Consider the following 24,365-nt stretch of genomic DNA (forward strand, 5'->3'; position numbering starts at 1 on the left):
CGTTGTCTTTTCCCTTTCTTTTCCTCGTTTGTGGGTGAAGAAAAATAATACATCATGAAAGGGAAAGGTTGTATGGAATTGTTTTTTAAGAAAATAATAATGATTTTATTTAATACGAAAAACATTTCTTCTAACCACACTTCATCTCATCTCAAACAATATTTGTTTTGAAGAGACGACTATTTTCTGAATCACCGCATTTTCTAATAATGACATTGCTTTTTCAGAAAACGACACCATGCTAAACACCGCCCTAATCTTATTCCCGAAACATGTCAACCGAAAATCTGGAGTCAGAGACTGGCGGCTGAAGGAAATAATTGTTAAAATCCTGAAAATATCTGAGATAAATATCTAGCTAGCGTAAACTGTCTTTACAAATCCGCGAAAACCACGTGCTAGGTGCTACTTACAAACTGGTGGTAGGGCAGCTACATCTCAGCATGGGACCCACATCTGGGTTAATTGGTCCGACAGCATACACGGTAAAATATTGGTATGAATCAAACATTTTTTTCTTAAAAATAAATTTTTTTTAGACCGACAAGTGTCATATATTGTTCATTTTTATTCTTAAAAAAAAATGTACCCATATTCACAAACCACTGGCTTAGGTCTCAGTAATCAATGTTTATCAATTGGCATAGATGTTTTATAAAAGTACTTTTATAAAAATGCTTTTATAAAAATATTTTTGCAAAAATGTTTTCCTAAAAGTGTTTTTGTATTTTAATAAAAGTATTTTTATAAAAGTACTTTCATAAAAGTACTTTCATAAAAATGTTTTCATAAAAGTGCTTTTATAAAAATGCTTTTATAAAAGTACTTTCACAAAAGTAAAAATATATGGCAACAGTTTTATAAGTAGAGTTTCCTTAAAGAATGAAATGAGCAAGATGTGACATTATTATTTTTCATATTGCAGGTTAGTCAATTTTTGTGCTATAGACTTAATTTTTCATTCTAAAAAGAATGCGACTCTTAGCAAGAATTTTATAACCAAACACTCTAATGTTATTCATTCTTACCTAGAATGAGCAAGAATTAAAAAAATAAAGTCCAGAGCAATGAATTAAACATGGCCATAACCTCTCGAAGACAATCTCACAGCCTCACAGGACATATCAGCCCTGCATTTTAAACATCTCGTATTTGTAAATTTTTAATTCATAAGAAATGTTCTAGATGTATGCTGAAATGTGCTTTGAAATTGGAGTGAGGTGCACCTGTGAGGAGTAATCCGAACTCCTCGAGGATGACAAGGAATGGCAAGTAAAACATTTGAATTCATCTGCGCCCCCGCATAGACATCTGAGCGTCCATTGAGAATATCTCCCGTACTTATTATTGGGAGATGTTTCCAATGTACTGTTTAAATGTTCTATGACTCCATGAGGCGTGAGACGTCAGTGGGGCGCGCTCTGTAGGCGCCAATGTGATCTCAAAACATTTAAAGAGTCAGTCTGGAACTTGTATGTGAGTAGATCAGCTGACTTAACTAGTTAACTGCCCATAATTAAGTAACCAAAAAAATTTAATTCCTTTTTTCTAAAAAAGAACAGCCTCTATTTGATGGGATCCGTTGGACCCGGATCACCCGGTGTCATAAAACTATCCCAAATCCGTAAGTTATTTTAGTATTAATCATTGCCCAACACTCCCGCGAGATGTTTGGAACCCTGGTTGTTTTTCAAAAAAATGGTGTCAAGTTGGATTTATATAGGCATTTTAATAAATGCTCATGTATTTTATTGTTTGGTTCAACCAATTATTAAAAAATAGGGCATGCCTCGAAAATTGGAACCCCATTGATGCATGAAACGCCCGGTGAACCATTTCCCCCAATTGTTGATTGATGTGTATCCTATGTGGTGCTTATTTGTCAGCCAGCACATACATGAAAAACAATGATGAAAATCACCCTACCAAACAACATAGTATTGCTCACTACTAGACCTGTTCATAGGTCGGGCCAGGATTTTGCTCTTTATTAACATAAATTTTTCAGGTCTGAGCCCGAGCCCGGCCTGACCAATGGGTATAAAACTTGGGCCCGAGCCCAGCCCTCATAAAAAGCATGAAGCCCGGCCCGAGTTTGAAGCCCGACCTAGGAGTCTGAGTGCCAATGCCCTCTGAGGATTGAGAGAACGGTGCCTACCGAGTTCGCCGATTCCTAGGAGTCTGAGAGTGAGAATAGAAATTGAGAAAGTGAGAAGATAGAAGATGACAACAATGTCGGCCAGAGAGAGAGAGGGAAAGAGAACTAACCGCTCGAGAGAGAGAGAGAGAGAATCTAGATCTGGTGGCACCAGTCGCCGGTGCCTGAGTTCGTAGAATGAAAACAGTGCACTTGGGTTCTGGAGGCACCAACTGGAGAGAGAACTGAGAAGATGGAAGACCTAGTTCTAAGAAGAAAGAGAACTAAGAATGAGAAGAAAGAAGATGAAAGCGGTGCTGGCTGGAGAGAGAAAGAGATCATCGTCGAAGAGAGAGATGACTACTTCTGGTGATGTCGGCCACCGGTGACTGAGTTCACAGGTGCAACTGGGTTCGTCGGTTCTGAGAGTTGAGAGGGAGAAATGAGAGCCACTTCTGAGAGTGAGAGTGAGAAAGAAGAATGAAAAGAAAAAGTTTTAAGTACTTAGGGTTAGGGTTAGGCAGTTTAGGAAAAGTCGGGTCGGGCTTTTTTAATAAATCTCGAGCTCGGCCTGTAAAATAGTCGGGCTCGGGCTTTTAGGCCCGAGGTCAAGCCCATGGGCTAAAACACATGCTCAAGCCCATTCAGGGGTCAGGCTGGGCCGGGCCAGCCCGTCAGGCTACCCAGCCCATAAACAGGTTTACTCAATACCTACGTGACAGAAACGTTTTTTGTGAAAAATAGATTTTAGAAGCATAGACATTTTTTCTTGAAAAATGCCCACACTTCCAAAGACCATGTTAGATGTCGTTAAAAGTGAATTCATCCAAAACACAGCAACTGGACTACATTAGATTAGTTCATAAATTTAATGCAGTTGTTGATGAATATGGCTGCTTACACATTCTGAAATCTAGCAATTCAATTGTTGATATGCATATCTATCGTTTACTTTGCATGACCATCTGAAACAAAATATGCATAAGATCTTTGTTGATGGTCCATATTTATCATCCTACAAAGATGCCCTCCGTTTTGTTGCTCCAACCCCCAAATAATGATTTCATTGCAGCAGGACATGCTTGCACTGTGACCGATCCAGAACAAGAGGAAGGTTGGCCACTTCCAAACGTCCACAGTTTCACAGAGTATATTATATACTATCACTTCTATAAAATAGATGCAAGTTTTTCGTCGATTGAAGCTGCAGCAGCTGCTCCAGTCCAATGTGAGTTTATTATAAATGGATCAGGTCCAATCCAATCCAATGAATGTTTTGGATCAATCGGTCTAATTCAATGTTTGGACCGTTCAATCTGTTTAAATTTATTTTGATTTAGATTGGTTTCAACCCAAACCCAATTTATTAACACATATTTTCTTATCTTATATCAATGGACCAGATATTAGCTTAATCCAACTCAATACAATATAAATTTATTACAGACAGACCAGGTCCAATCCAATCTAATAAATATTTTGGACTGGATTCGTCCAGTCCAATATATCTTGTTAGTCCGTCCAATCCGTTCAAATTGATTTTGGATCGGACGGCAAAATCGGTCCATTGACACCCTTACTCACGGTTCAAACCATCTCAACCTTAATTAATTAGGTAGTGCATGTGCATCCATATAAATATAATTGAAGTCCAATTTTCTGCAAGAAAGGTGCAAAAAATTTTTTTCGGTATTAAGAAAGATGCAAAATTAATTGCTGAGGAAAACTTTTTCCAAAATCCAAACGGTTAAAAACAAAAGCTAAATATTCGATCTTTTCTCTTGCTGCACCCGACCAAGCCCAAATCAAAGACTCACTGAATTCTAAAATGTCCACACAAGGGGAACAAAGTTAAAACAAAGGAGAAGAAGATTACAAATAAATAAATAAAAAAAAAAACACGTCATTTGAAATATAAAACAGGCCCATCTGAATCAGGGTCCCATGTCCCAGCCTCCTTCATATACTCCAGATACCTCAAGAACTCCGGCTTTGCCATGGCTTTCTTGCTTCGTTGGGGATCAAGAATATTAAAGAGCGGGTGAATCTTGCTAAGCTTTGTATTTTGCTTTGCCTGGTGATGAGCTACGGTTGTTACCTCCTGTATATGTTTCTTCGTAGATGATCGAAACAATTTTACAAGCAAATTTGCTGCAACCTTGATCAATTTGGACGTAGACACATCAGTAGAGTGCTCATTATGTAGCTTCTCATAGCCACGGTGACTTCTTTTGGTATGTAAACCTGATCCGTAGACGAAAACCTGATCGGCAGCTAGATTATCTGAAGACAACATCGATGTCACCGCGCGCAACTGAAGACAAGTCATCACAAGTAAATTAAATGATGAAGAACAACTTGAGAGTAGAAGATGATGATATTATATATTGTGCAGGAATGTCGGTCTAAATTCTAATTGGTAGCTTTAAATATTAGTTTGGTTGAAATGGTCATATATATTCTGTTCGATTACTTGTTATATATCTTTATTTCTTGCATATTGTAGAGAATGCATGATTTGAAATTTGAATGCTTCTCTTTTGGCTATTGCAGTCTTTGTAGAAAGAAGATAATAAAATTAAATGTAATTCAAATACCTGATCTTGATTGACTTGGGGAAATATACCAGCAAATTAATTAGCTTTATTGTATCTAATATCAAACAACATGGGAAAGATGATGGTACCCCGTACCTCTGTACCTCCCATCCCAAGTGATGGTTACCTATTATTTCGAACCATATTTTGATTGACTCGGTACTCTACCCAATTGTCATTACGTGTTGGCCTTGCAAGTGTGGAGGGGCCGCTATCTTAAATTTTATTAATCATTTTTAAAAGAAAAATTTGTAATAATAGGAGAAGATTTAGCCCGCCTTGCCCCCACAATGCTAGGCCTATCTAATAATAAAATAAAAACAAAGCAAGGAAATCTAATAAAAAATAATAATTAATTTTAAGAACAGGTAAGCCAAATCTTTAGGAATTTAAAAATTACCATCCATCACCTTAAGCAAGCATCTTTGATCAATTCATTTGTTAGTTGAGAGATCAGTACAAGAATTTGCCTATGGTAAGGCATGGGTCCACCTAATACTCATTCTTTGTACTAAAGCTCTTTAATCCGGCACAAGATGTGAACAGAATTCCAAGAATAATCATCATTGCGTGTTGAGCTTGAACTCAAAAAGTCCATACTTTTTGCGTTGGGGTTGTTAATGACTTAAGATCCGGTTGAGATTTGCTACTCTATATATTAAACAATCAAATCATCTTCTGTGTAAAATTAATACTAAAGTTTGATTTAATTTTAGGGTAAATTACAAAGACATCCCTATTATAGGGTTTCTGACAAAAACCGCTGTACTTTGTTTTGCAACAAAGACTCCCTTAAGTCAAATGATAAAATGGTTAAATTATCAAAATATCCTATTAAACTTTTTTTATTTTCTTTTTGTGCCCCTTTTCTCTTAAAACCTATTTGATCCGCCTGAGTTGGGTCCGATGCCAACCCCGCTTGAATCAATGCCCAACCCAGAAAACCCAGTTTCAAAATTACAGCTCAACCTCTTATCAGCAGCCCCAGAAGCAGAAGCAGGAAAGAGGTGTTGATCTTTGCTGCTGGCAGCCTCCTCCTTGACGTAAGTGGGAATCGGGATTTGGCCCGACTAAATTGCATCTACATCCTCGACCAAAACCTCGTAGTGTTTCTTCAGTTCAGCTACAGTCTTACTTGGAACCATGGAAGCAATCTTCTCCCATCGGTCTTTTGAGTTGTTAGCAGCCCAGTGCATCGCAATTGTGGTCTAGAATGCCTTCTCCTCCTCTCTGTTCCATCCTCCTACACTAGCCATGTTCGTTTGTCTAGTATTGTTCCAATCAAGCTCAATCTATACCAAACAACGATGATGACAGATTAATTACAAGAATCCAGTTTCTTTCGCTAGCATGATTATTTGGCTATGTTGGGACTCAGGAAGGGAAGAATAAAGCAAGGTGCGGAGGATAGCTGGATAGGGAGATGGGTATCAATGGAGGTAAAGTTTTTAAGGGCTACTTGGAAATTGAATGGATGGATCAGTTGTCATGTTCAAACAATACATATATATTCTCTGTCTCTCTCTTGTGACTCTTTTTTGACTTACATAGACATAGTAATCATGGAGTGTGTAAAGGGGTGACTGGTGAGGAGAAGATGAGAGCCAGAGAATCTTTCCAACAATCTAACTACTGCCCATCGCTTGGAGTCACAGCCATGAGCCAATCAGCCAAAACCTTTTATAAATTTGTGAACGTTTGTCTCCTCATCTCATAGTCACAAATCAGAGATGGGTTAGTATCATAATGAACTTAGATCATAGTTGTTGTTGTTGTAACTCTATATAATCATCAGATGAACTATAATTTTGGAGCAGTTAGTACAGGGTTGGCATCGGACCCAACTCAAGCTGCTTCCGGTGTCGATGTTCACCCAGAAATTTTGTTTTGGTGTGTCCAGTCCGATTTTTCTCCATTTGCAAGGAACGGAAAACAAAGAAAATCTCAAAGAAGAAAGGGGAAGGGGAAGAAGAGAGATAGGGGAGAGAGAGGGAGAGAGAGAGGACTTCAACGGAAGTCTGTTGCCGCCGCTGTTCGTGTATCATAAAATCGGGAAAGATGAATAGTATTTTTCTTCAATTGTTCAATAATTATTACGAAAATAATTAGGAATTAAAAAATATTATAACAGCGGAGTTCAACGAAAAACTAACAAAAGAAGGTCTTTGTCTCACGGTCATAATATAGGGGATCTTTATAATTTACCCTTAATTTTATCAAGACATCAATTTATTCATTTATTATTAACTTATACAATACTAGTTCATGTGGCCAAGCTCGGTTAGATTTAAATTTGACCGAGTCAACCACAAAAGCTATGACGGGACTCGTGCTAAGGCCTAAAGAGTAAGAGTGTAAGACCATTTCATCTCAGAAATAATTTAATTCCGCTACAAGGTCAAAATATAGTTTTAATTATACCACCTAACACCATACTTGTTCAAGCTTAATTAATGTCAAAGTGGCTGCAAATGAAGAAGCGTTATGAAGAATATTAAATTATTATTATTATTATTATTATTATTATTTTAATAAGAAGCAAGAAATCAATAATAAAACGAAGAAGAGGCTACACACAGCGGGGGTAATTCATTCCCAAATGTCAGCACAAGAAATACATTTTAAAGATAAAGGAAAACAAGCAAGAGAAGAAAGGTTAGAATGAGCACAATTTGCAAGTCAATCAGCAACTCGATTCTCTTCCCAATAAGTGTGCTCATATTCAACGACGTCATCCATCCTCTCAATCAAAGTCCTGCAGCCTTCAATGATCCTCCTCAGTCTTCACGAAGGGTTCACTTGTTTTTTCAAACTATTAATAACTAACTTGGAATCACCCTTAATGATGACGGATTTTCCATTGAAATTGAGAGCAAGATTGTGGGCTTCCCAAGCAGCCCACACTTCAGCAATTTATATATCACTATTCAGCTTTGATCATACATCCATTTATTTATCATAAGCTCAAAGATATATATTGTTACATGTAAAAATATAGGTTGCCTTTTATGCAATATAGGAATATTGTCCAAAATGAAGAATCACATGGTTGCATCAGCCTTCTTTTTTAACCATGTGGTTATGTTCAAAAAGGTGTCTTTCATAATGTTCAAAACATTATTGCCTAAAATTCAATCCACACATTTTTGTCCACAATACATAACAATTATCTTGATGAGACATGATGTGTTATGTGTGATGTGGTTGACAACACACCAACCAATTTTTCATCTACACTATAAAACACCCATTTAATTTGATGGTTTTGAAATCACGATTTGCTAGTTTTAGAACCAATAAAAAAATCAAAATATCATTTAAAAAATTAGAATATAATTGTGTTTATGAAGCAGATGGGTGGAATGCAAACACATCCAAGGACACACCCATAATATATATAGGCAACAACCCCCACCCTTCAGGCATGTGGCATTGCAAAATTTCAATAGATAGAATCTTAGAAGAGGTTAAACTCTCACTCTTAAAAAAGTCTATCAACTCACAAAAAAGTGATAATTCCACTTCGAAAATGTACACACACAGCATCCTAATCCCTAAAAAGTAGCCACTTCAAATGTCATAGTAGTAACTAAATTTTATTCAAACGCACCCACTTCAAAAGTAACAATTAAACAAATAATTTAACTTAAAAATATTCAAAATATTAAATGGATAAAAATAAATAAAATTCATAAAAATGACTAAACGATTAATACAAATGGTATTAGTTTCATTCTTTTAGATGAAATAGTTTATTAATTGCAAAACATATTTAACTTTTTTTTGGAAGCATAACCTGATTTAGCTTTTAAAAATAAATTTATCGAATAAATAGTAAATACCAATTAAAGTGGGTTACTGCTTACAAATAAGACCTCATTTAATCTTTTAAATTATATTAAAAACAACATAAATTAAAAGTTATTTTCAAACAAAGTAGGCCAGAATAGATTGTCAATTACAAAGATGTAAGACCCATGAGGCTATAGCCCCCACCATTCATACACGTGGCTTTTCATTTTTTTTGGAAATTTAGACACATGGCATTTTCTGAGGAGTTGTTGTGAAAGCCCACAGTCTAATACCATCATTCAGACAAGTAGGCTTCTCATTTTCTAGAAAGCTATACACGTAGCATTTTATAAGAAATTCCTGCTAAATCCCACAACCCACTAGTAGGCTAAAGCCTCCGACCATTCTGGAAGGTTAGACATGTGGCATTTTCTGAGAAGTTGCTATTAAAACCCACAACCCACTACCACCATTTTCAATCCATTCCTAAAAAAATGCAAAAGTGGTTATCCACAACCACTTCTACCTACATTCTATCAATCTCAGTTAATCATTAACCTTCTACGTATCATAACAAAAGAAAACTATCCATATTCTAATAATTATTGAAAAACTATTTTTTGAAATAAATATTCCTTAAAATTTTAATAATTATTTAAAATATTAATAAATATAAATTTAACATTATTGATTCCATAATGCAAATTTAACATTACTGATTTCCCGTACTTAGTAGGAGGTTATTCACTAGTTTCAAATTAAATGATATTGTAGTTGCCCCTTTGTATGGGGTCATTCTCTAGATAAAATATGGCAAGTCTCTTAAATCAAATAAAAAGCCTAACCTAAATATCTAATATAAATAATTTAAAAAGTTGAAATAATTCAGATTAATGGTCTCATACTTAGTACGGGGTCATTCCTAGAGTATAATTATATGTGAGTCCTGATAAGGTAGGCACAGCATTGTAACCACATTCAATGAGCATTTCAGAAGTTTTTTGACACTTGTTCCTTAAAATACCCCCAACCTACCCTTGAAAAAGAGTAAAGACACCTTTTGACAATTGTCAGAATATTTATCAAGTGCTCATTGAACATGATTTCTATGTTGTGCTTACTAGATCCAATCCCATTAATTACCGAGTGATATTTTACTTGAATGGGATATGTTCTCTCTCCATTGTGACTTGCATCGCCGAGCCACAAACCTCAATCCAATACTTCAAAAGGGTCTAACCATGGTTTTTAAAAACGAACCGGTCAGGGGTCCATTACCGGTACGAACGGTCCGACTATTCGACCTGAACGACCGGCCCATTCTGACAAAAAAATAAAAATAAAATAAAAAATTGGAAAACGGTCAAAACGGTTCGAACGGTTAACCAGCCGATTCAGCAATTTGCTGACCAAAATCAACAGTTTTGAGGAAAAAAACGATTTTAGAGGAAAACGCAACTGGTCAGGTGACTGGTTCCCGGTTTTTCCAATCCGACCATCCGGTCCAGTCCGGTTTTGAAAACAGTGGATCTAACTGTTCCATGACGATAGCATCCGAAAGAAAGAGAGAAGAGCCCTTCATCTTAAATTCACACTTGGGATTTTAGACGAAAATTTTGATAGGTCAGAAGATCAAGGAGAATATCTCTAGCACAGAAAACATCTACACAAACCGATAGAAGATCATGACGATAGTATCCAAGGAAGGGAACATTATCTCCGATCTCAGGCATCTGTTGTCTTCTTGTCATCACAACTCTATCGATATGTCAACAGCTCTGCAAATAGGGCTGGCTGTTCGTGACTTAGCCAATCGGGCCAGGACTGAAAGCTTTCACTACACAGTTTCCCCAATGTAATGCTTAATTGGCTAAGCATCATTGTAAACCTGGACTATGAGGCTCTTCACCCGTTTTAAAGTTTTAATGATACGTTTTTTCCTACAAAAAAAAAAAAAAATCAATAGCATTCCGAATGTACGTAATTAGATCATGCAAGAAAGCCCCGACCGTTAAACCTGTTGTCTTCATATATTCAGGAGCATCCACAGCTAGAGTATGATGAAACCTGTTAGAACAATTTCGAGCTCTGCAGCGTATTAAAATGACCGGTTGGGTACGTTAGCCTGCGGATCATTGTTTTGAAAACCTGATCGAAAATGGAACCGCTTTGCCACCGGTTCCCGGATCAAACGGTTTGACCTTCCGGTCCAAAACTGTGTTGGATGGTTTTGGAGTCCAAAACCTGCCCTGAACCCATGACTGATTCCTAGGTCAATTGGTTTGACCATCTGATTTGGTCCAATTTTCAAAATCATGTTGTAGATCACATTGACCAAATGTTTTGATTTCATGTTAGGTCATACTATTAATTTTCAGGGCCTGTTTGATTTGCAGGAATAGGGGTCTGGAATTGGAATTGGAATGAATTATTTTTATTCCAACTATTTGGTTGGACAGAATCAAAATCTTATTTCAATTCCTGGTGGAATGATATTCCCCCATTTGAGGTAATAGGTATTTCCTCCAAAAATAAAATCATATTCCAGCTGATTCCAATTTCCATTAACCAAACAGATTTTGATTCCAATTTTAAAGGATTTCAATTCCAATTCTGATTTCAACTGTATAAACCAAAGGGGCCCTCAATCTTTCATCCATCAAACAAAATCAAATGTCTACCAGACTGAGAAGAAGTCTACACCAGGCCACTATTTAGACCAACTGTATATACATCGTGAATTAAAATATACACACTTACCATGGCTCAACGGGCTAACAACCCATAGTCCTCACTCCTCAAGCTTGGATTTGGCCCACAGCCCAAACCTATCCGATGGTCAGATGGGCTTGGATACCTAATGGACCAGCACTGCAAATGTCTTCAATCAAGAATACTTGGGAAATTTTCCTTTAGCATGTTCCTGCGATTTTACTAGTAGTTGCTGCAATCGGTTGTGTGGTACTGTGGATTTATGCTCTCGCCTCAATTCTGCAGAATTCAAACGACTAGCCCCATTCAAAATTTCAAATTCATGTAAATTGTAAAATATGAGAAATTTGAGGGTTTAAAATACTACAAATTGCATTGGTTGCAGTACAATTTTCATTTGCACTGATATAAATGTATGGTAGTTCAAAAGGGCTGTATAAAACTACAAGTTCTGGTTTACCTTTGCTAAAAATTTGACTTTGCCTTATTTGTTTGTGAAAATCAAAATAAGGTTACCTCTACTTTAAATGAAAGAGAAAAGAGGTGGAGGGTTATCTGTCTAAGAATAAGGTTTGATGCAAGATGTAGTCCCCACTTTATATAATAAAAAATTGAGATAGGAGGAAGGTGGTGCAAATTTTGCATCAATTTTTTGGAGTGCAACATTTGCATTACCAGTGAGTGCAAAAAGGACAAAAAGTATAAATTTTTTACCAGGTAGGAATGCAAATCATAATCACAAATAATTGAAAACAAAACTGAACCAAGTACAAATTAATTTTGGACATGGTTAAAATTTGCACTGAAACCAATTGCAATTTAGGGTGTGTTTGGTTCATGGACAGGATTGGAATCGGAATCGGAATCACCTATTCCTGGTACTTGTTTGGTTCAGTCAGGAATTGGAATCGGATTCCGATTGTTACTGTTTGGTTCAACTGGAATCGGAATCAGCCAAAATTTTCATTTCTGCCCTTCTTAAAAAAAACCTCAAAAACAGCCACTTATTATATATTTTTCAACATATACACACATTGGCAACTTGCTAACAAGTGCATATATGGAGAAAATATGAAAAGAAAAACACATAAACAAACAAAAATTACAAAAAAAAAAATCATTCTCCACCATAAACTTTGCCAAGAATTGATCCAGCTTGGATCTATGCACTGTTATCTTCTATATCAACATCAATAGATCGAAAATTTAGCAGGTCAACAATGATGAATGGAACATCAGATACATATGAAAGTCCCTTGTAGTCGTGGCCACCACTTCGGCCTCTAGGTTGCAGACCTACTTTTCTGGAACAAATAACAGTTCCTTGGATATGAGACATATTGGTATTGGATCCAATTGCAGGGATTAATTGCTTCTGTTTATAATGGTCCCTGTGAGATATAAGATATGTATTAGTTGACTAGAAAAATTTTGAAATTAGATAGTTTCAAGCCCATCTCAACTTAAAAAGGCAAAATTGATGTTTCATGTTTTTAATCTACTATATAATTATTGGATTAATGGTTCAAATGTTTTGAAGAAATTTCAAGAAAAAAAAATGAAGAAGAAATAAGGACTGAACTTACATAGTTCATAATTTGGTGCTGATATGGTGTTACATGGTTCATGATAAGCTGGACATATAAGCTCCCTTGCACACACTTGGATGAGCCTGCATAACCAGGTAAATGAAGCCGTATGTTAGAAAAAAAATAGGAATATACCAGTCTTATTTGTCTGTGTTATGCGCAACTCCCTCCCAAATTGGTTCCACTCTCAAGCATACGGAACCAAGTCATTGTGGATCCTTGATCCTTCAGTACCTGAATCAATCAAGTGTTTGATTCCAACAATTCCTTTTGACTCCTACCCAAGTCACATTGACTCTTCCAAGTCAACCTTCATTACATTTTACCCATAACCATGTCAACATTTGGATGAAGGCCTATTGATATCAGCAATAGATCAAAGAGAACAATCAGCTAAACTCTATGATTCCCCCAAAGAAAAAATAAGGCTCCCTATTCAATAACTAGGATTTTTGTATTTCTCTTAAGGGCATTAAGGCATTGGCAAACCTTGAAAACTAGATGAACAGTCAGCCATACTGCTGGTCATCTTTCTTGTACTCTCCTTTTTCACTTTAATAAAATTTTATTTTTACCTTTAAAAAAGAAAGAGAAAGAAAACCCAAAATCATTCAATGAGCAGCTAGAATCACTCTAAGGTTTAAGGATATCACTCACCATAAGCATAATATGATAGAACCCATAGACAATAGCGTAACCAAAATACCCCACTGTCTAAAAATACAAAAAATCATAAAAATCGAGAAATTTCCAATTTGACATTTTAGCTCCTACATAAGGTCCAGTTGTTATTTTGCAGGATTTCCACAATTGTACAAGTGGACCTTAAAGAAAACTTAAAGGCCTCAATAGAATAATTTGGTTCTAGATTGTAGGATTTCCAATTTGTTCATTATTGGTTCTAGATTGTAAGTCTGCAGTATTTGCCAGTCTTACCTCAAGAAGTTGACTGAACAAGAAGAAAGGAAATGCTTTCAGCAATTAATTGATGCAGTAGATTACTGTTGTGTGCCACTGCTAAGTTGGCATCTACTTGGTGTCTGTTTGACAGTCTGAGAACCTACTAATAGCAACACTCAGCATAGCAACTTACAGAGGATTTTATCAAACCCTGATGGAATAACATCCCAGAGATCTCCTATCTACTACTTGTGGTTCTAGACATCCAATTCATGAGACCACAGAAAAAATCAAGGATGCTACAAAGGATGCAAGTTTATCAATTGATCCTTCTTAATTGGGATGATGTTTGCTATTGGGTGTTATTTCTGATGGTGAACATCTTATGTGACAAGGGGGAAATCAGCAATTTCTTGGTGTAAACCAATGGGCGTGGTGTTGATGGTTGGGTGGATGAATGGGTTGGGGAAGATGGACAGTAGGTGGACCCCTTGGAGGGGTTGAACTACAAACCCTTTGGAAAGGGATCGGGCTGACAATAGTTCCTGTGGTTCTATATTTTTTAATTATAATAAAGTGTTCACATGCACTATATTTTTTAGTTAACCACAAAGCTAACCCCGACCTACCAGTTATCATATTAATTAATTTACATGAAAAAAAATACCCTTGATTTGTTTCTCCATCCTTTCCAAAGGGTCATCAACTTAGCATTCTTCTATCCATTGAGGAAAGTGATGCTCATTAGCATGGCTTTGCAACATCAACTGTTTCAGTTGATGAAGATGAGAAAACCTATCCAATCCAATGCAGCAAGAGATGGACACCCAAAGTGGATGGAAGATAATAGTAGGAATGGCATGGATGTGGTTTCATTCACATTCACCTCTCCTATGATAAAATATATTCCAGGATCACACTCCTCTTGTCAGGTTGTAGAAAATAGTAGTAGCTCTTCTTTAGATTCTCATTGTAAAAATCTCCCTGCTGCAGCAAAAAGTTCCAAATTGCCTTCCCTTGGTTTAAATGTGATAGGAGGTGATGCCTTGAGTATTCTTTTGGAAAAGAAGCTGAGGGAACTGACATATGGAATTGGGTCTTCTTGTTGTAACACAGTCAGAAGGAACTGTTTCTAGTTCTGCATCTATTCTGCAAGATCTGGTGTCTACTTTAAGTGCAATAGGCACCACTCCAAGAGAAGCCAACAAGGTTTCCCAACTTCAGCTCCACACAGACAATTTTGGTAGCATGTATGATGCTACTTGCTCATCAACTGATGGTCAGATGCTTAAGATGAACCATAGTGCCTAGGTATGATGACTAGTTCATGCTCTTAATCTCATGCACTTAAGCTTTAGTTAGTTAGTTGTTGTTGGTACACTGATTAAATACCTAGAATGCAATTTATTAAATGTTTCAATAGCCTAAATTAATCTCCATATAGACTTTGGCTGGTGATATTTTGCTTGGCTTTGTTTGTTTCAATACAAATGAGGTGAAAAACAATTTCACTTTGAAATATATCAGCCATATGTCTTCCCCTTATTATGGTGAAAAGTGAGAACAAAGTTTTCTGCCTACTTATATATCAAAATAAATTCAACCTAAGAAAAATAAGAAAAAGAAAAGAAAAGAGAACTTGCTAGAAATTACATTGTTGACTTCTTCGTGATACATGATAAAAAAAGGTTAATTTATATATTGATTCGTCTTAAAGTTCTACTATGTTGTTATCATGAATGGTAATACTCTAATCAAGTTACAAGAATGGAAATTTCTTCTTGCTAATTCAATCTATGTATAAACTTTTTGTTGTTTTTTTCCCTTGGGAATAAAGAAAAGAGTTGAACTCACCAACAGTTATACAAAGTAGTTGACTTATGTCATATTAATTTGTCTTATAATTTTGCTCTGAGATTTTATGGTTTACTGTATCAAAACAATAAAGGCAACAAAAATAGAAAGTAGATTTAAATATTACCAATAAATTTATCATTGAGATGCTGATGGATCCAACTATACTACCCATTGTCATTCTCACTAGTACCTTCTAACAACTGTTTAGGATTGGCAACATAAGAATACTGACTTTGCTTGGATTTCAAACTCCAAATCAGCACTTATATGAAGGGGTTTGGCAGAAGTTTTTCAACCAGCACCCGATTTGACATGACCCCCTCCGATCTGTGCTTGCTTGCCATTGGAAATGCACAACATGAGCATAATCTAAAAGGTCCTAATTTCTTTTTCTTTTTTTTTTCTTTGATTTTTTTTCTGAAGAAAGCTCATTACTGGACTCTAGTACACGAGATTTGGTTTATAAAACTCTTGCTATTGTTTCTGATTTGTTGATTTCAAACTCTTGCTTGCTATTGTCATTATTCATATTTAATCAGACTTCTATCTAATTTGAAATTAGATTAGAATATTATTATACTCTAATCAACTTGATAGAGATCTTTCAGACTTATTAGCTACAAAGATAGAGTTGAATCAGGTAAACAACAGAATAAATGTAGAAAAATTCAAACACCATACGGAACTAACAACCAAACAGCTTTACTTACATAAGGATGCATTCCAAACTGAAATTGGGAAAAAAAATCAAAACACATTTAAATATTTGAAAGAAGAGCTGCTAAATTTAACATGCATTTCGAGGTCAAGTAGAAACAACCAAATTTAACATGCATTTCAGGCCTTCTACTAAAGATCTATATAAAAAATACTTTGCTAGAAGGAAAATCGAGGAAAACATACCTTGCTGTGGTCTGGTCTGGTCTGCAGCGGAAAAACTGAGGAGGAATGAAAAAATAAAGTAACAGAGAGAGAGGAGAGGAGGAAGAAGAAGAATAGGAAAGAGGATAGAAAAAAAAAATCGACAGTGATTTACCTCATCATCACCGTTGCCGGAGTTTCGGCTCAGATCAGTAATTCGAACTTTCTGCCGAAGGAAGGAGTGAGACCGGTGCAAGAGTATAAAGTGCAATTTCTGATTTACTTTTGCTTCAGGTTTCAATTCAATGCAACAGTGTTTTCAACCCGTTGTCAGTCTAACCAGTCAGACCGGTGGTCTGTTACAATCTCGATTTGGATCAACCTTTAACGGTTTAACCCACCCACTGTATTACAAAAACTGCTGACCTGATAAATAACCTGTCGATCCAAAGTCCAAACAATTGAACTGTCGACACGTTAATACCAATTTTGTTGTATTTATTTATAACTAAAAAAACTATAATGCACGGGGTTGATCCATTAAACTATAATGAATTTGGTATATATTTTAGTGGACTTCTAAAACATAAATGTTTTTTGTTTTCATTTGTTTTTGAAATTATAATTCCAACGAAAAAATAAAATAAAACATATTCTTAAATTCTTTTTTCTTTGTTTTCAAAAGAGAAAAACAAGTTGGTACATATTTTTGTAACCATTAAAACAATGGTTTTTAAAACAAATCAAATTTTGTAATGTAAAAATTACATTATTTATATCACATGATATTAAGTAATCTGATGAAAATATATATTTTTTTAAATCAGAAGTTCAATAACATGTTTTGTGTTTCAATATTGAAAATATAAAACATATATACAACCTTTTTTTTAAAAAACAATTTCTTTCCAACCCAAACGGTTTTTATTTGATTTTAAAACCAAAAAAAAAAGAGAAAATTCCTGATAGGTATCCTATATTTTATGTCGAGTGCCAATTTAATACCTAAACTTTAAAATTCGACAATCTAATACTCCAACTTTCGAAATGAAACAATTTAATATATACGTAATGGACCTTCAGTTATGTACATCATGTGACCACATGTGTGATTTACTATTTTCGAAAATATCAAAATTACCCTTAAAATAAAACACTGTTCATTATCTTCTTTCTCACGAAAATAAAACAGATAATCTTGAATCTTTCTTGAAGCAAGCAGAGTAACAACTCCTCACAAAGGCAGAGTTTCCTTGAATCTTCACATTTTAGACATAAATAAAATGGACTTCTCGTTATTCGGATTCATGTATCTCATCGCTTTATCCTCTTTGTTTTCTATATCCCTTTCTGCAATCCCATCGGAATCTCAAAGCGGTCCCCAGTAGCCCATCAAACCGGGTGATTTCTCTGGTACAAACATCGTTCCCACCTTTCCCGTCCAAACGCAAGTACAAACATGCCATCTCGACCTCTCCGAAGAGCTTTTCGACGGCATCAGTGAGGCATGCGGGCACAACCTCGATCGTAGCCGTTGTTGTCCGATGCTCGTCGCCTGGCTCTTCGCTGTGCATGCTAGGTCAGCACTACAGGTACCGTCAGCTATGCCCACGTTGTCAGACGATGTGATGGTACCAGATGACTGCCAGAAGTGCGTCAACTCACTTTAGAGCTCGTTGCAGAGTCATAATATAAACATTCCATAGCCCAACTCCACATGCGACGCCATTCTCTGTTTCTGTGGCATTCGGCTCCATCAGATTACCTCGCTGAGTTGCCCCGCCACATTCAACCTTACCTCCCACAGGAACGCAACTCTTATGGCTGCCGTCAAGAATTTGGAACGGAATTGCCGGAATTCGTCCTACTCCGGCTGCACCAAGTGTCTCGGCGCCCTTGAAAATGTTAGTTTTTTTTTACTATTTCTTATCGTTTATTTCTTCCCATTGGTGTTTTCTTTCTTCATAATTTCCAATCATCTGTCATTACTTGAACGGCAATCGAATTGTCAACAAAAATCTGTTGCTCTGTCATCTCTTCTGTATATTTCCTATTGCTAACGTGCGCCATACAAGCATACCAAGAACAAATTAACAACCAATTAAATCGAGATATAACAACCAATTAACACTCCATCTCACTGGAAGCAGGATGCTTCATCAAAATTAAATTTGCAAAGCACCACTACAAATTCAAATCTGCCCAGAACTCCCAAGCCGAACCAAAAAAATTAACTCAGCTCTTACGGATCGATCCCAGCCAGCAAAACAATTTCCAGTCTCTCTCTAAAAAATAAAGGAGAAAAAAATTAAAGATTATCTATCTCCGCCACTGATGTCCAGCAACAGCAGAAATCGAGATGAACCGTTGTTAACGGCAGGTACTAGTAAAGCTACAACTCTCGTGTTCATTCGAGATTATGAGACGTTTATATTGTCATATTACGGATAGGTTGATAAAAAAACTAAATGATAGTTTAAGGACAGTTTTGTCTTTTCACGTTTCATTTAATGATTAGATATTAGATTGTCGCGTTTAAAAAATTTGAGGATTAAATTGTCCTGTTTTAAAGTTTAGGTACTAAATTGATACTTAACCTAAAATAAAGGGTATGTATCAGAAATTTTCTAAAAACAAATGATAAGGTGATATTTATCAAAATTGATGGGAGTTTGTTTGGAGAAAGGGGCCCGTTCCTAATGTTTTCGGCAGCACAGATTTTTCTTCTTTTTTTTTTCATTTTTCTATTGGGAAGGAAATTCGACTGAATTTGGTGGCGGAGAAAAGCGTAAAAACACGCCGTCTGTGGGAATCGAACCCACGACCACATGGTTAAAAGCCATGCGCTCTACCAGCTGAGCTAAGACGGCATTCACGTAAGAATGAAGGTTCGTACATATAATGTAAGGAACTTTATTCAATAACAACATCATGTTGTGGTTTCGAGCACTGCATCCCCTGCTATCGGTTCTCACTACCTTTCAAAAGAATTATTAATGTTGTTAGAAAAAGTATTATACTATGTCAAGAAAAATTGAAATAGGGCTATGTGAGGGCAAATGTGAGTGATTTAATATCAAAAAAAAAAGATGTCTAATGTCTGTAATCAAATCAAACATACTCAAAAGCCTGGAAAACTATGAATGCTACTTATTTTTGTTGGACTGATTTAAGTATATATTTATGGAGAACAAATAATCAAAAGAAACACAAAAACACATAGAGGGAAAGTGGATGGTTATGGAGTTATGTTTCTTTAATGAAAAAGGAAGCTTTTGGAGTCACCCAAAGGTACTGGTCCACCACTTGTGGGTTTACATGGATGGATGGTGTTTCCATGTATTCATTTAGAAGTTTGTAACGAAGTTTTCCAAAAGTAAAAGATTTTAAGGCTGCGTTTGGAAACGATGCAAATAAGTGTGAATGCAAATATGTAGAGTATAAAATTGTTCATATAAATTGTAAAATTGAGTCAGTTTTATACCGACAAATTTACCTTCTTACCAAATAGACTTTTAGTTGTAATGGATGCTGATGTAGGCGCACATAGCCTAGACCAATAGCATGCACACGCATGGCAGACGGCGGTATGTAGGGCGGACCCAATGAGGGCACACATAGAGCAAAGGCCGGTGCACGACACGGGGCCAATAGCACGGTCGCACGTGGCGGCCTCGAATGACCACGCTCCTCAAGGTCGGACCACATCCTAACCGGCCACGCCCACCTACCTCCAAACAACCTCAAGTATAAATAGGGGGAACCCTCTCAAGGTAAACATCTAGATTTTGGACTACTAAGAGCTCCCTTATTCCCTTTGTGGCCTCGTCTGAGCATCTTAACCTCAAGCCTCGTCCACCCTTCGTTGCACCCGTACTAACTTGATCGTTGGAGTCTCCGCCTCGAGTATTCATCGAGGCCTTTGACGTTCTCCCTCTCTCTCCTTGCAGGACTGGCCTACTGGCCCTCGGCCACGATAGACCTTGGACTCCTCAATCAACCCTCGGCTCGAAAGCGGAATTACCTTGTTGCAGCCCATCCTAGGCTACAATAGATGCAAACATGAATTCCAATAAAGATTATGTTTTTTTTTTATCAAAAGTCCACTTGAATGCAAATTTACTTCTTTTTATTGATGTACTTTTACATCTTATTATCAATGTAAATATGCATAAATGTAATGTAAATATGTACAAATGTAATGCATAAATGTCATTTGTCAATGCATAAATGTAATGTTTCCAAACACAAGCAAAAGTGAACCAAAGTGCAAATTTATCATGAACCAGGATTTACACTCCATTTGCATCATTTCCAAACGCGTCCTAATGGAGACAATGTTTAAGGAATTCTTCTCACTGAGTTGTTTCATAGTTTTTTCAATGAATTTGAATTTTGAATTTATACATATGATAAAATAGTTACAAGAGATTAGATAATTATATTGGTTCACAACTTTATTCCATTTGTTATGTGCTTGAAATGCATTGATAACCTTTGTGTTGTTGATTTGGTAGAATCATTATTTAGTGGTATTAGGGGTGAGCAAATGGATAGGTTCTACCTATAATCAAATGGAACTTATCTCAAATTGGTCTTGAACCAACCCTACTCAATATATTAAAGGGTAAGGTTTGTTTCCAAATTCTTGGAACTAACCCCCACCTAGGCCAAATCCAAGGTCTAGAGGTTTACCCTACTCAAACCGACCTGATGAACAACTTTGGTTGGCCTTGGTGGAACCGAAGTTGCCTTGAAATAAACCCCAAAATATTTTTTGATGACATGAAGATTTGAACCTAAGCATTCATGGTTACAAAGGCTATTGTCTTATTTGACCATTGAGTTACTTAGTGATTTGATCATTTATTTTCATTTTAATATATGAATGTCTATAATACGTAATGTAAAAGGTAATGTTTACAAAATTTAAATTATAATGATAAGTCTTGAACCATATATTAATATATTATGATAATCCACATATTAAATTACTAAAATTAATCAATAAAGATAATATAAGTTTTAAACTATATATTAAAGAAACTAAACCACGCCACCATGAGACCTTTGGTGAATATATTTGCGAGTTGGCCTCAATTGCAAATGAAGCAAATAATAAGAAACTTGGAGACCACTTGCTTATGAACAAAGTGGTTGTCAATTTCTATATATTTGATGCAAGCATAGCAAATAGGATTGATGGTTGATATATATTGCACTAGGAATATCATAGCACGGGGGGTTGAGTAATTAGAATGTGCAGCTCGTAAAATCAATGTTTTAAAAAACAACCCGAAGGCAAAACCATTTTTGCCTTTGGGTCACGGGTTACTAGTTTGACCAGCCGGGTCGAATAGTTCAAACCGTGCCATATCATCGCATATATATACTGGGTGGCGGTTCAAATAGTTCGACTGGCCAGGTCAATGGTGGGTCAAAAACATTGCTTAAAATAATAGGAGAAGCCACATGAATTCAGTTTTAGCAATGACTACACTTTAGTATTCAACTTCGCTACTTGACCAAGAAATAGTAGCTTGTTTGTGCAAACTCTAAGGCTCCGTTTGGTTTGTGGGAAGATTTGGGTGGGATGGGATGGGAAAGTGTAAAAATTTACCTTTCCATTGTTTGGTTTTATATATGGGGAAATAATAGGAAAAGCACTGTCACGAGCTGCTTCTTCATCGGATTCATGAAGAAGAGAGCTCCATGATTGCAGTGACGATTAGAGAGGGAGGGAAAATGAGGGAATGAGAGGGAGATGGGAGTACTGAGATTCTCATATCGCCGCTGCCAAGAGTTGCAGCGGCGATCAGAGAAAGGGAAGAAGGGAAGAATAAGAAGAAGGACTGAGAGTAGGAATTCCGGTGAGACGAAGCCGAAGGAAGACGAATATCTACGAAGCTAGAAACAATGGATGACCGGAGGAACTAGTCAAAACTAGTGAGACTGTAAGAAAGGTGGAGTATAGCCTTTGTGGGGTGCTCTATTTCACCAAGAGGAAGACGAACAATAGTTCGCCAATGGAAAGCGAAGATGTAAAGGAAGGGGGAAGAACATGGAAGTAGAGAAAATGGAAGAACGGAGAGGTACTAGAAGATAAATGATCCTGGTCACCGCCGCTGGTATTTCCTGTGTTCGTTGTTGAGAAGATGATGAACAATGCTTTTTTTGGGGGCGAAAAACAAAAGACGGAAGAAGAAGAGAAGAAGAGAGGAGAGAGGGAGGAAGGGAGTGGCTGAGAGGGGTGCCGCCGCCGCTGCTCCGCTTCTGGTTTCAAACGGGGAAGGGGAGGTAGCAGCAGCACAGTGGTAACAGTGGTTTCTCGAGTTTTTCCACCGAGGTCGCACTGTTTTGGTGCGACCTCATTTCCACGATTTTGGGATCTGGCATCCCACATTGTTCTCATCCCATCCCTCTATTTCCCTCAAAATAAATAAGAGAAAAGGGAATATTTTTGGAATATTCTCTTTTTCTCATCCCCATCCCATAAACCAAACAGAGCCTAAGAGAAAAGATCTAGGCCTATGAAGATACAAAAGCCCATTTGTGAGTGTATGGCATCTAAAAAAGTCATGAAGCTGAACCAAAGAAGAATGAAGATAATATGAATCCCAAAATTCAAAGTCTGTTTAAGATGACGAATGATATGTTTTTTTGCAAGGAGGACACCAATATCAGGTCTTGTAATGGATAAGTAGAAACCTTTCAAACAAAAAAAAAAAAAAAAAAAAGAATTCGGCTTCAGTCAAGGCAAAGTCTGTCTAAGCAGCCTTTGTTGCCTTACATTGAGAATATCTTCGTACTTATGTGCTTTATTTCATGGGGTGATATTCCCAATGCAAGGTTGGGAAAGGCTATTAGAACGGTGTAGGCACAGGTTTGCCCTGGTTGAAGCCAATCTCCAAAAAAAAGAGTAATGGATAAGTAGAAAGAGACGTAAAATTTCAGTGGTCACCCCCTCCATCGAAAGTAAAGTTTGGGTTTAAGAAGAAAGTGTAGAAAGGCAACATTACTTATTGAAAGTAGACTTGTGGGTCCTATTTAAGAAAACAAATCAAATAGTGCTAAGCTTGATTACAGAGTTAAAGGGTCTCTTCATAATTTATACCTGTTCTTTGATTGGGACCTTGGCCATTAAACAAGTCTTGAAGCGATCTTTGGTGTTTATGACATGAAGTTGGTGTACTTAGGTTCACCTTAATCATGTTTGTGTCAAAATTGTATTAAAGTGGTAATAAACATTTCAATTTCGAATTTACCCACTTAATTTGAAAATCTATCTATATGCTTAAAGCATTAGGAGGGTGTACGACAACATTGTGAGGTTGACACTTGTATAATTTTTTTCTCTAAATTATTGACACATGTCTCTCTCTCCTATCTTTTATTTATTCTTTTCTCCCACCTCTCTTTGTTTGAAAAATTCATATATAAGACAAACCTTCCTATATAATTGTTTCTATAATATTCAAAAATTATAGTAATGCCACATATAAGACAAATCTCTTTATCTAATTGATTCAATGTCATTCGAAAATTATAGTAGTGCCGCATACAATTATTTACGATTATGACATCCTATAAATAAAATGCCATTCCTGTTCTTTCTCTCCCTCTCTCATATTCTCTATCTCAACTTTTATTTATTTTATTATTATTATCTAAACATTTTATTTATTCAATAAAATTAAATAAATTATTTATTTTAATAAAATAAATCGGTAGAATAAAAGAGATGTGACATTAAGAGATAGTTTTCAATAAACATTTATTTATTTATTTTACTAAATTATTTATTTATTTAGAAATCATTTACTAAAAAATTATTCTCTCCCCTTGAGCCCAATATTTAGTGTTGTCAACAGGTCAGGTCTGGTTTGAGATAGCCTATATACCAAGTCCCATCCCAATAGA

General features: G+C 36.3%; 1 protein-coding gene, 1 long non-coding RNA gene, 1 other non-coding gene and 1 pseudogene across 3 annotated transcripts; 1 reads left to right on the forward strand and 3 right to left on the reverse strand.

Moving 5' to 3' along the window:
• Nucleotides 1-4,040: 4,040 nt before the first annotated feature.
• Nucleotides 4,041-4,433, reverse strand: LOC104595648 (uncharacterized). The gene has a single exon (XM_010256477.2). The coding sequence runs from the start codon at nucleotides 4,431-4,433 to the stop codon at nucleotides 4,041-4,043; it is 393 nt and encodes a 130-aa protein (XP_010254779.1).
• A 7,755-nt stretch (nucleotides 4,434-12,188) lies between these two features.
• On the reverse strand, nucleotides 12,189-16,728 carry LOC104595650 (uncharacterized). The gene is made up of 4 exons (XR_734921.3): nucleotides 16,621-16,728; nucleotides 16,488-16,522; nucleotides 12,825-12,910; nucleotides 12,189-12,629 (listed from the first exon to the last, which is right to left on the reverse strand). It is a non-coding gene; the product is annotated as an uncharacterized LOC104595650 (long non-coding RNA).
• Nucleotides 16,729-17,549: 821 nt separating this feature from the next.
• On the forward strand, nucleotides 17,550-18,891 carry LOC104595934 (putative GPI-anchored protein At4g28100 pseudogene; annotated as a pseudogene).
• A 351-nt stretch (nucleotides 18,892-19,242) lies between these two features.
• Nucleotides 19,243-19,315, reverse strand: TRNAK-UUU (transfer RNA lysine (anticodon UUU)). Its single transcript has one exon. It is a non-coding gene; the product is annotated as a tRNA-Lys (tRNA).
• Nucleotides 19,316-24,365: the final 5,050 nt, after the last annotated feature.

Source organism: Nelumbo nucifera, chromosome 5 (assembly GCF_055504915.1).
Source record: "Nelumbo nucifera cultivar China Antique chromosome 5, China Antique-T2T, whole genome shotgun sequence".
Classification (NCBI taxonomy): domain Eukaryota; kingdom Viridiplantae; phylum Streptophyta; class Magnoliopsida; order Proteales; family Nelumbonaceae; genus Nelumbo; species Nelumbo nucifera.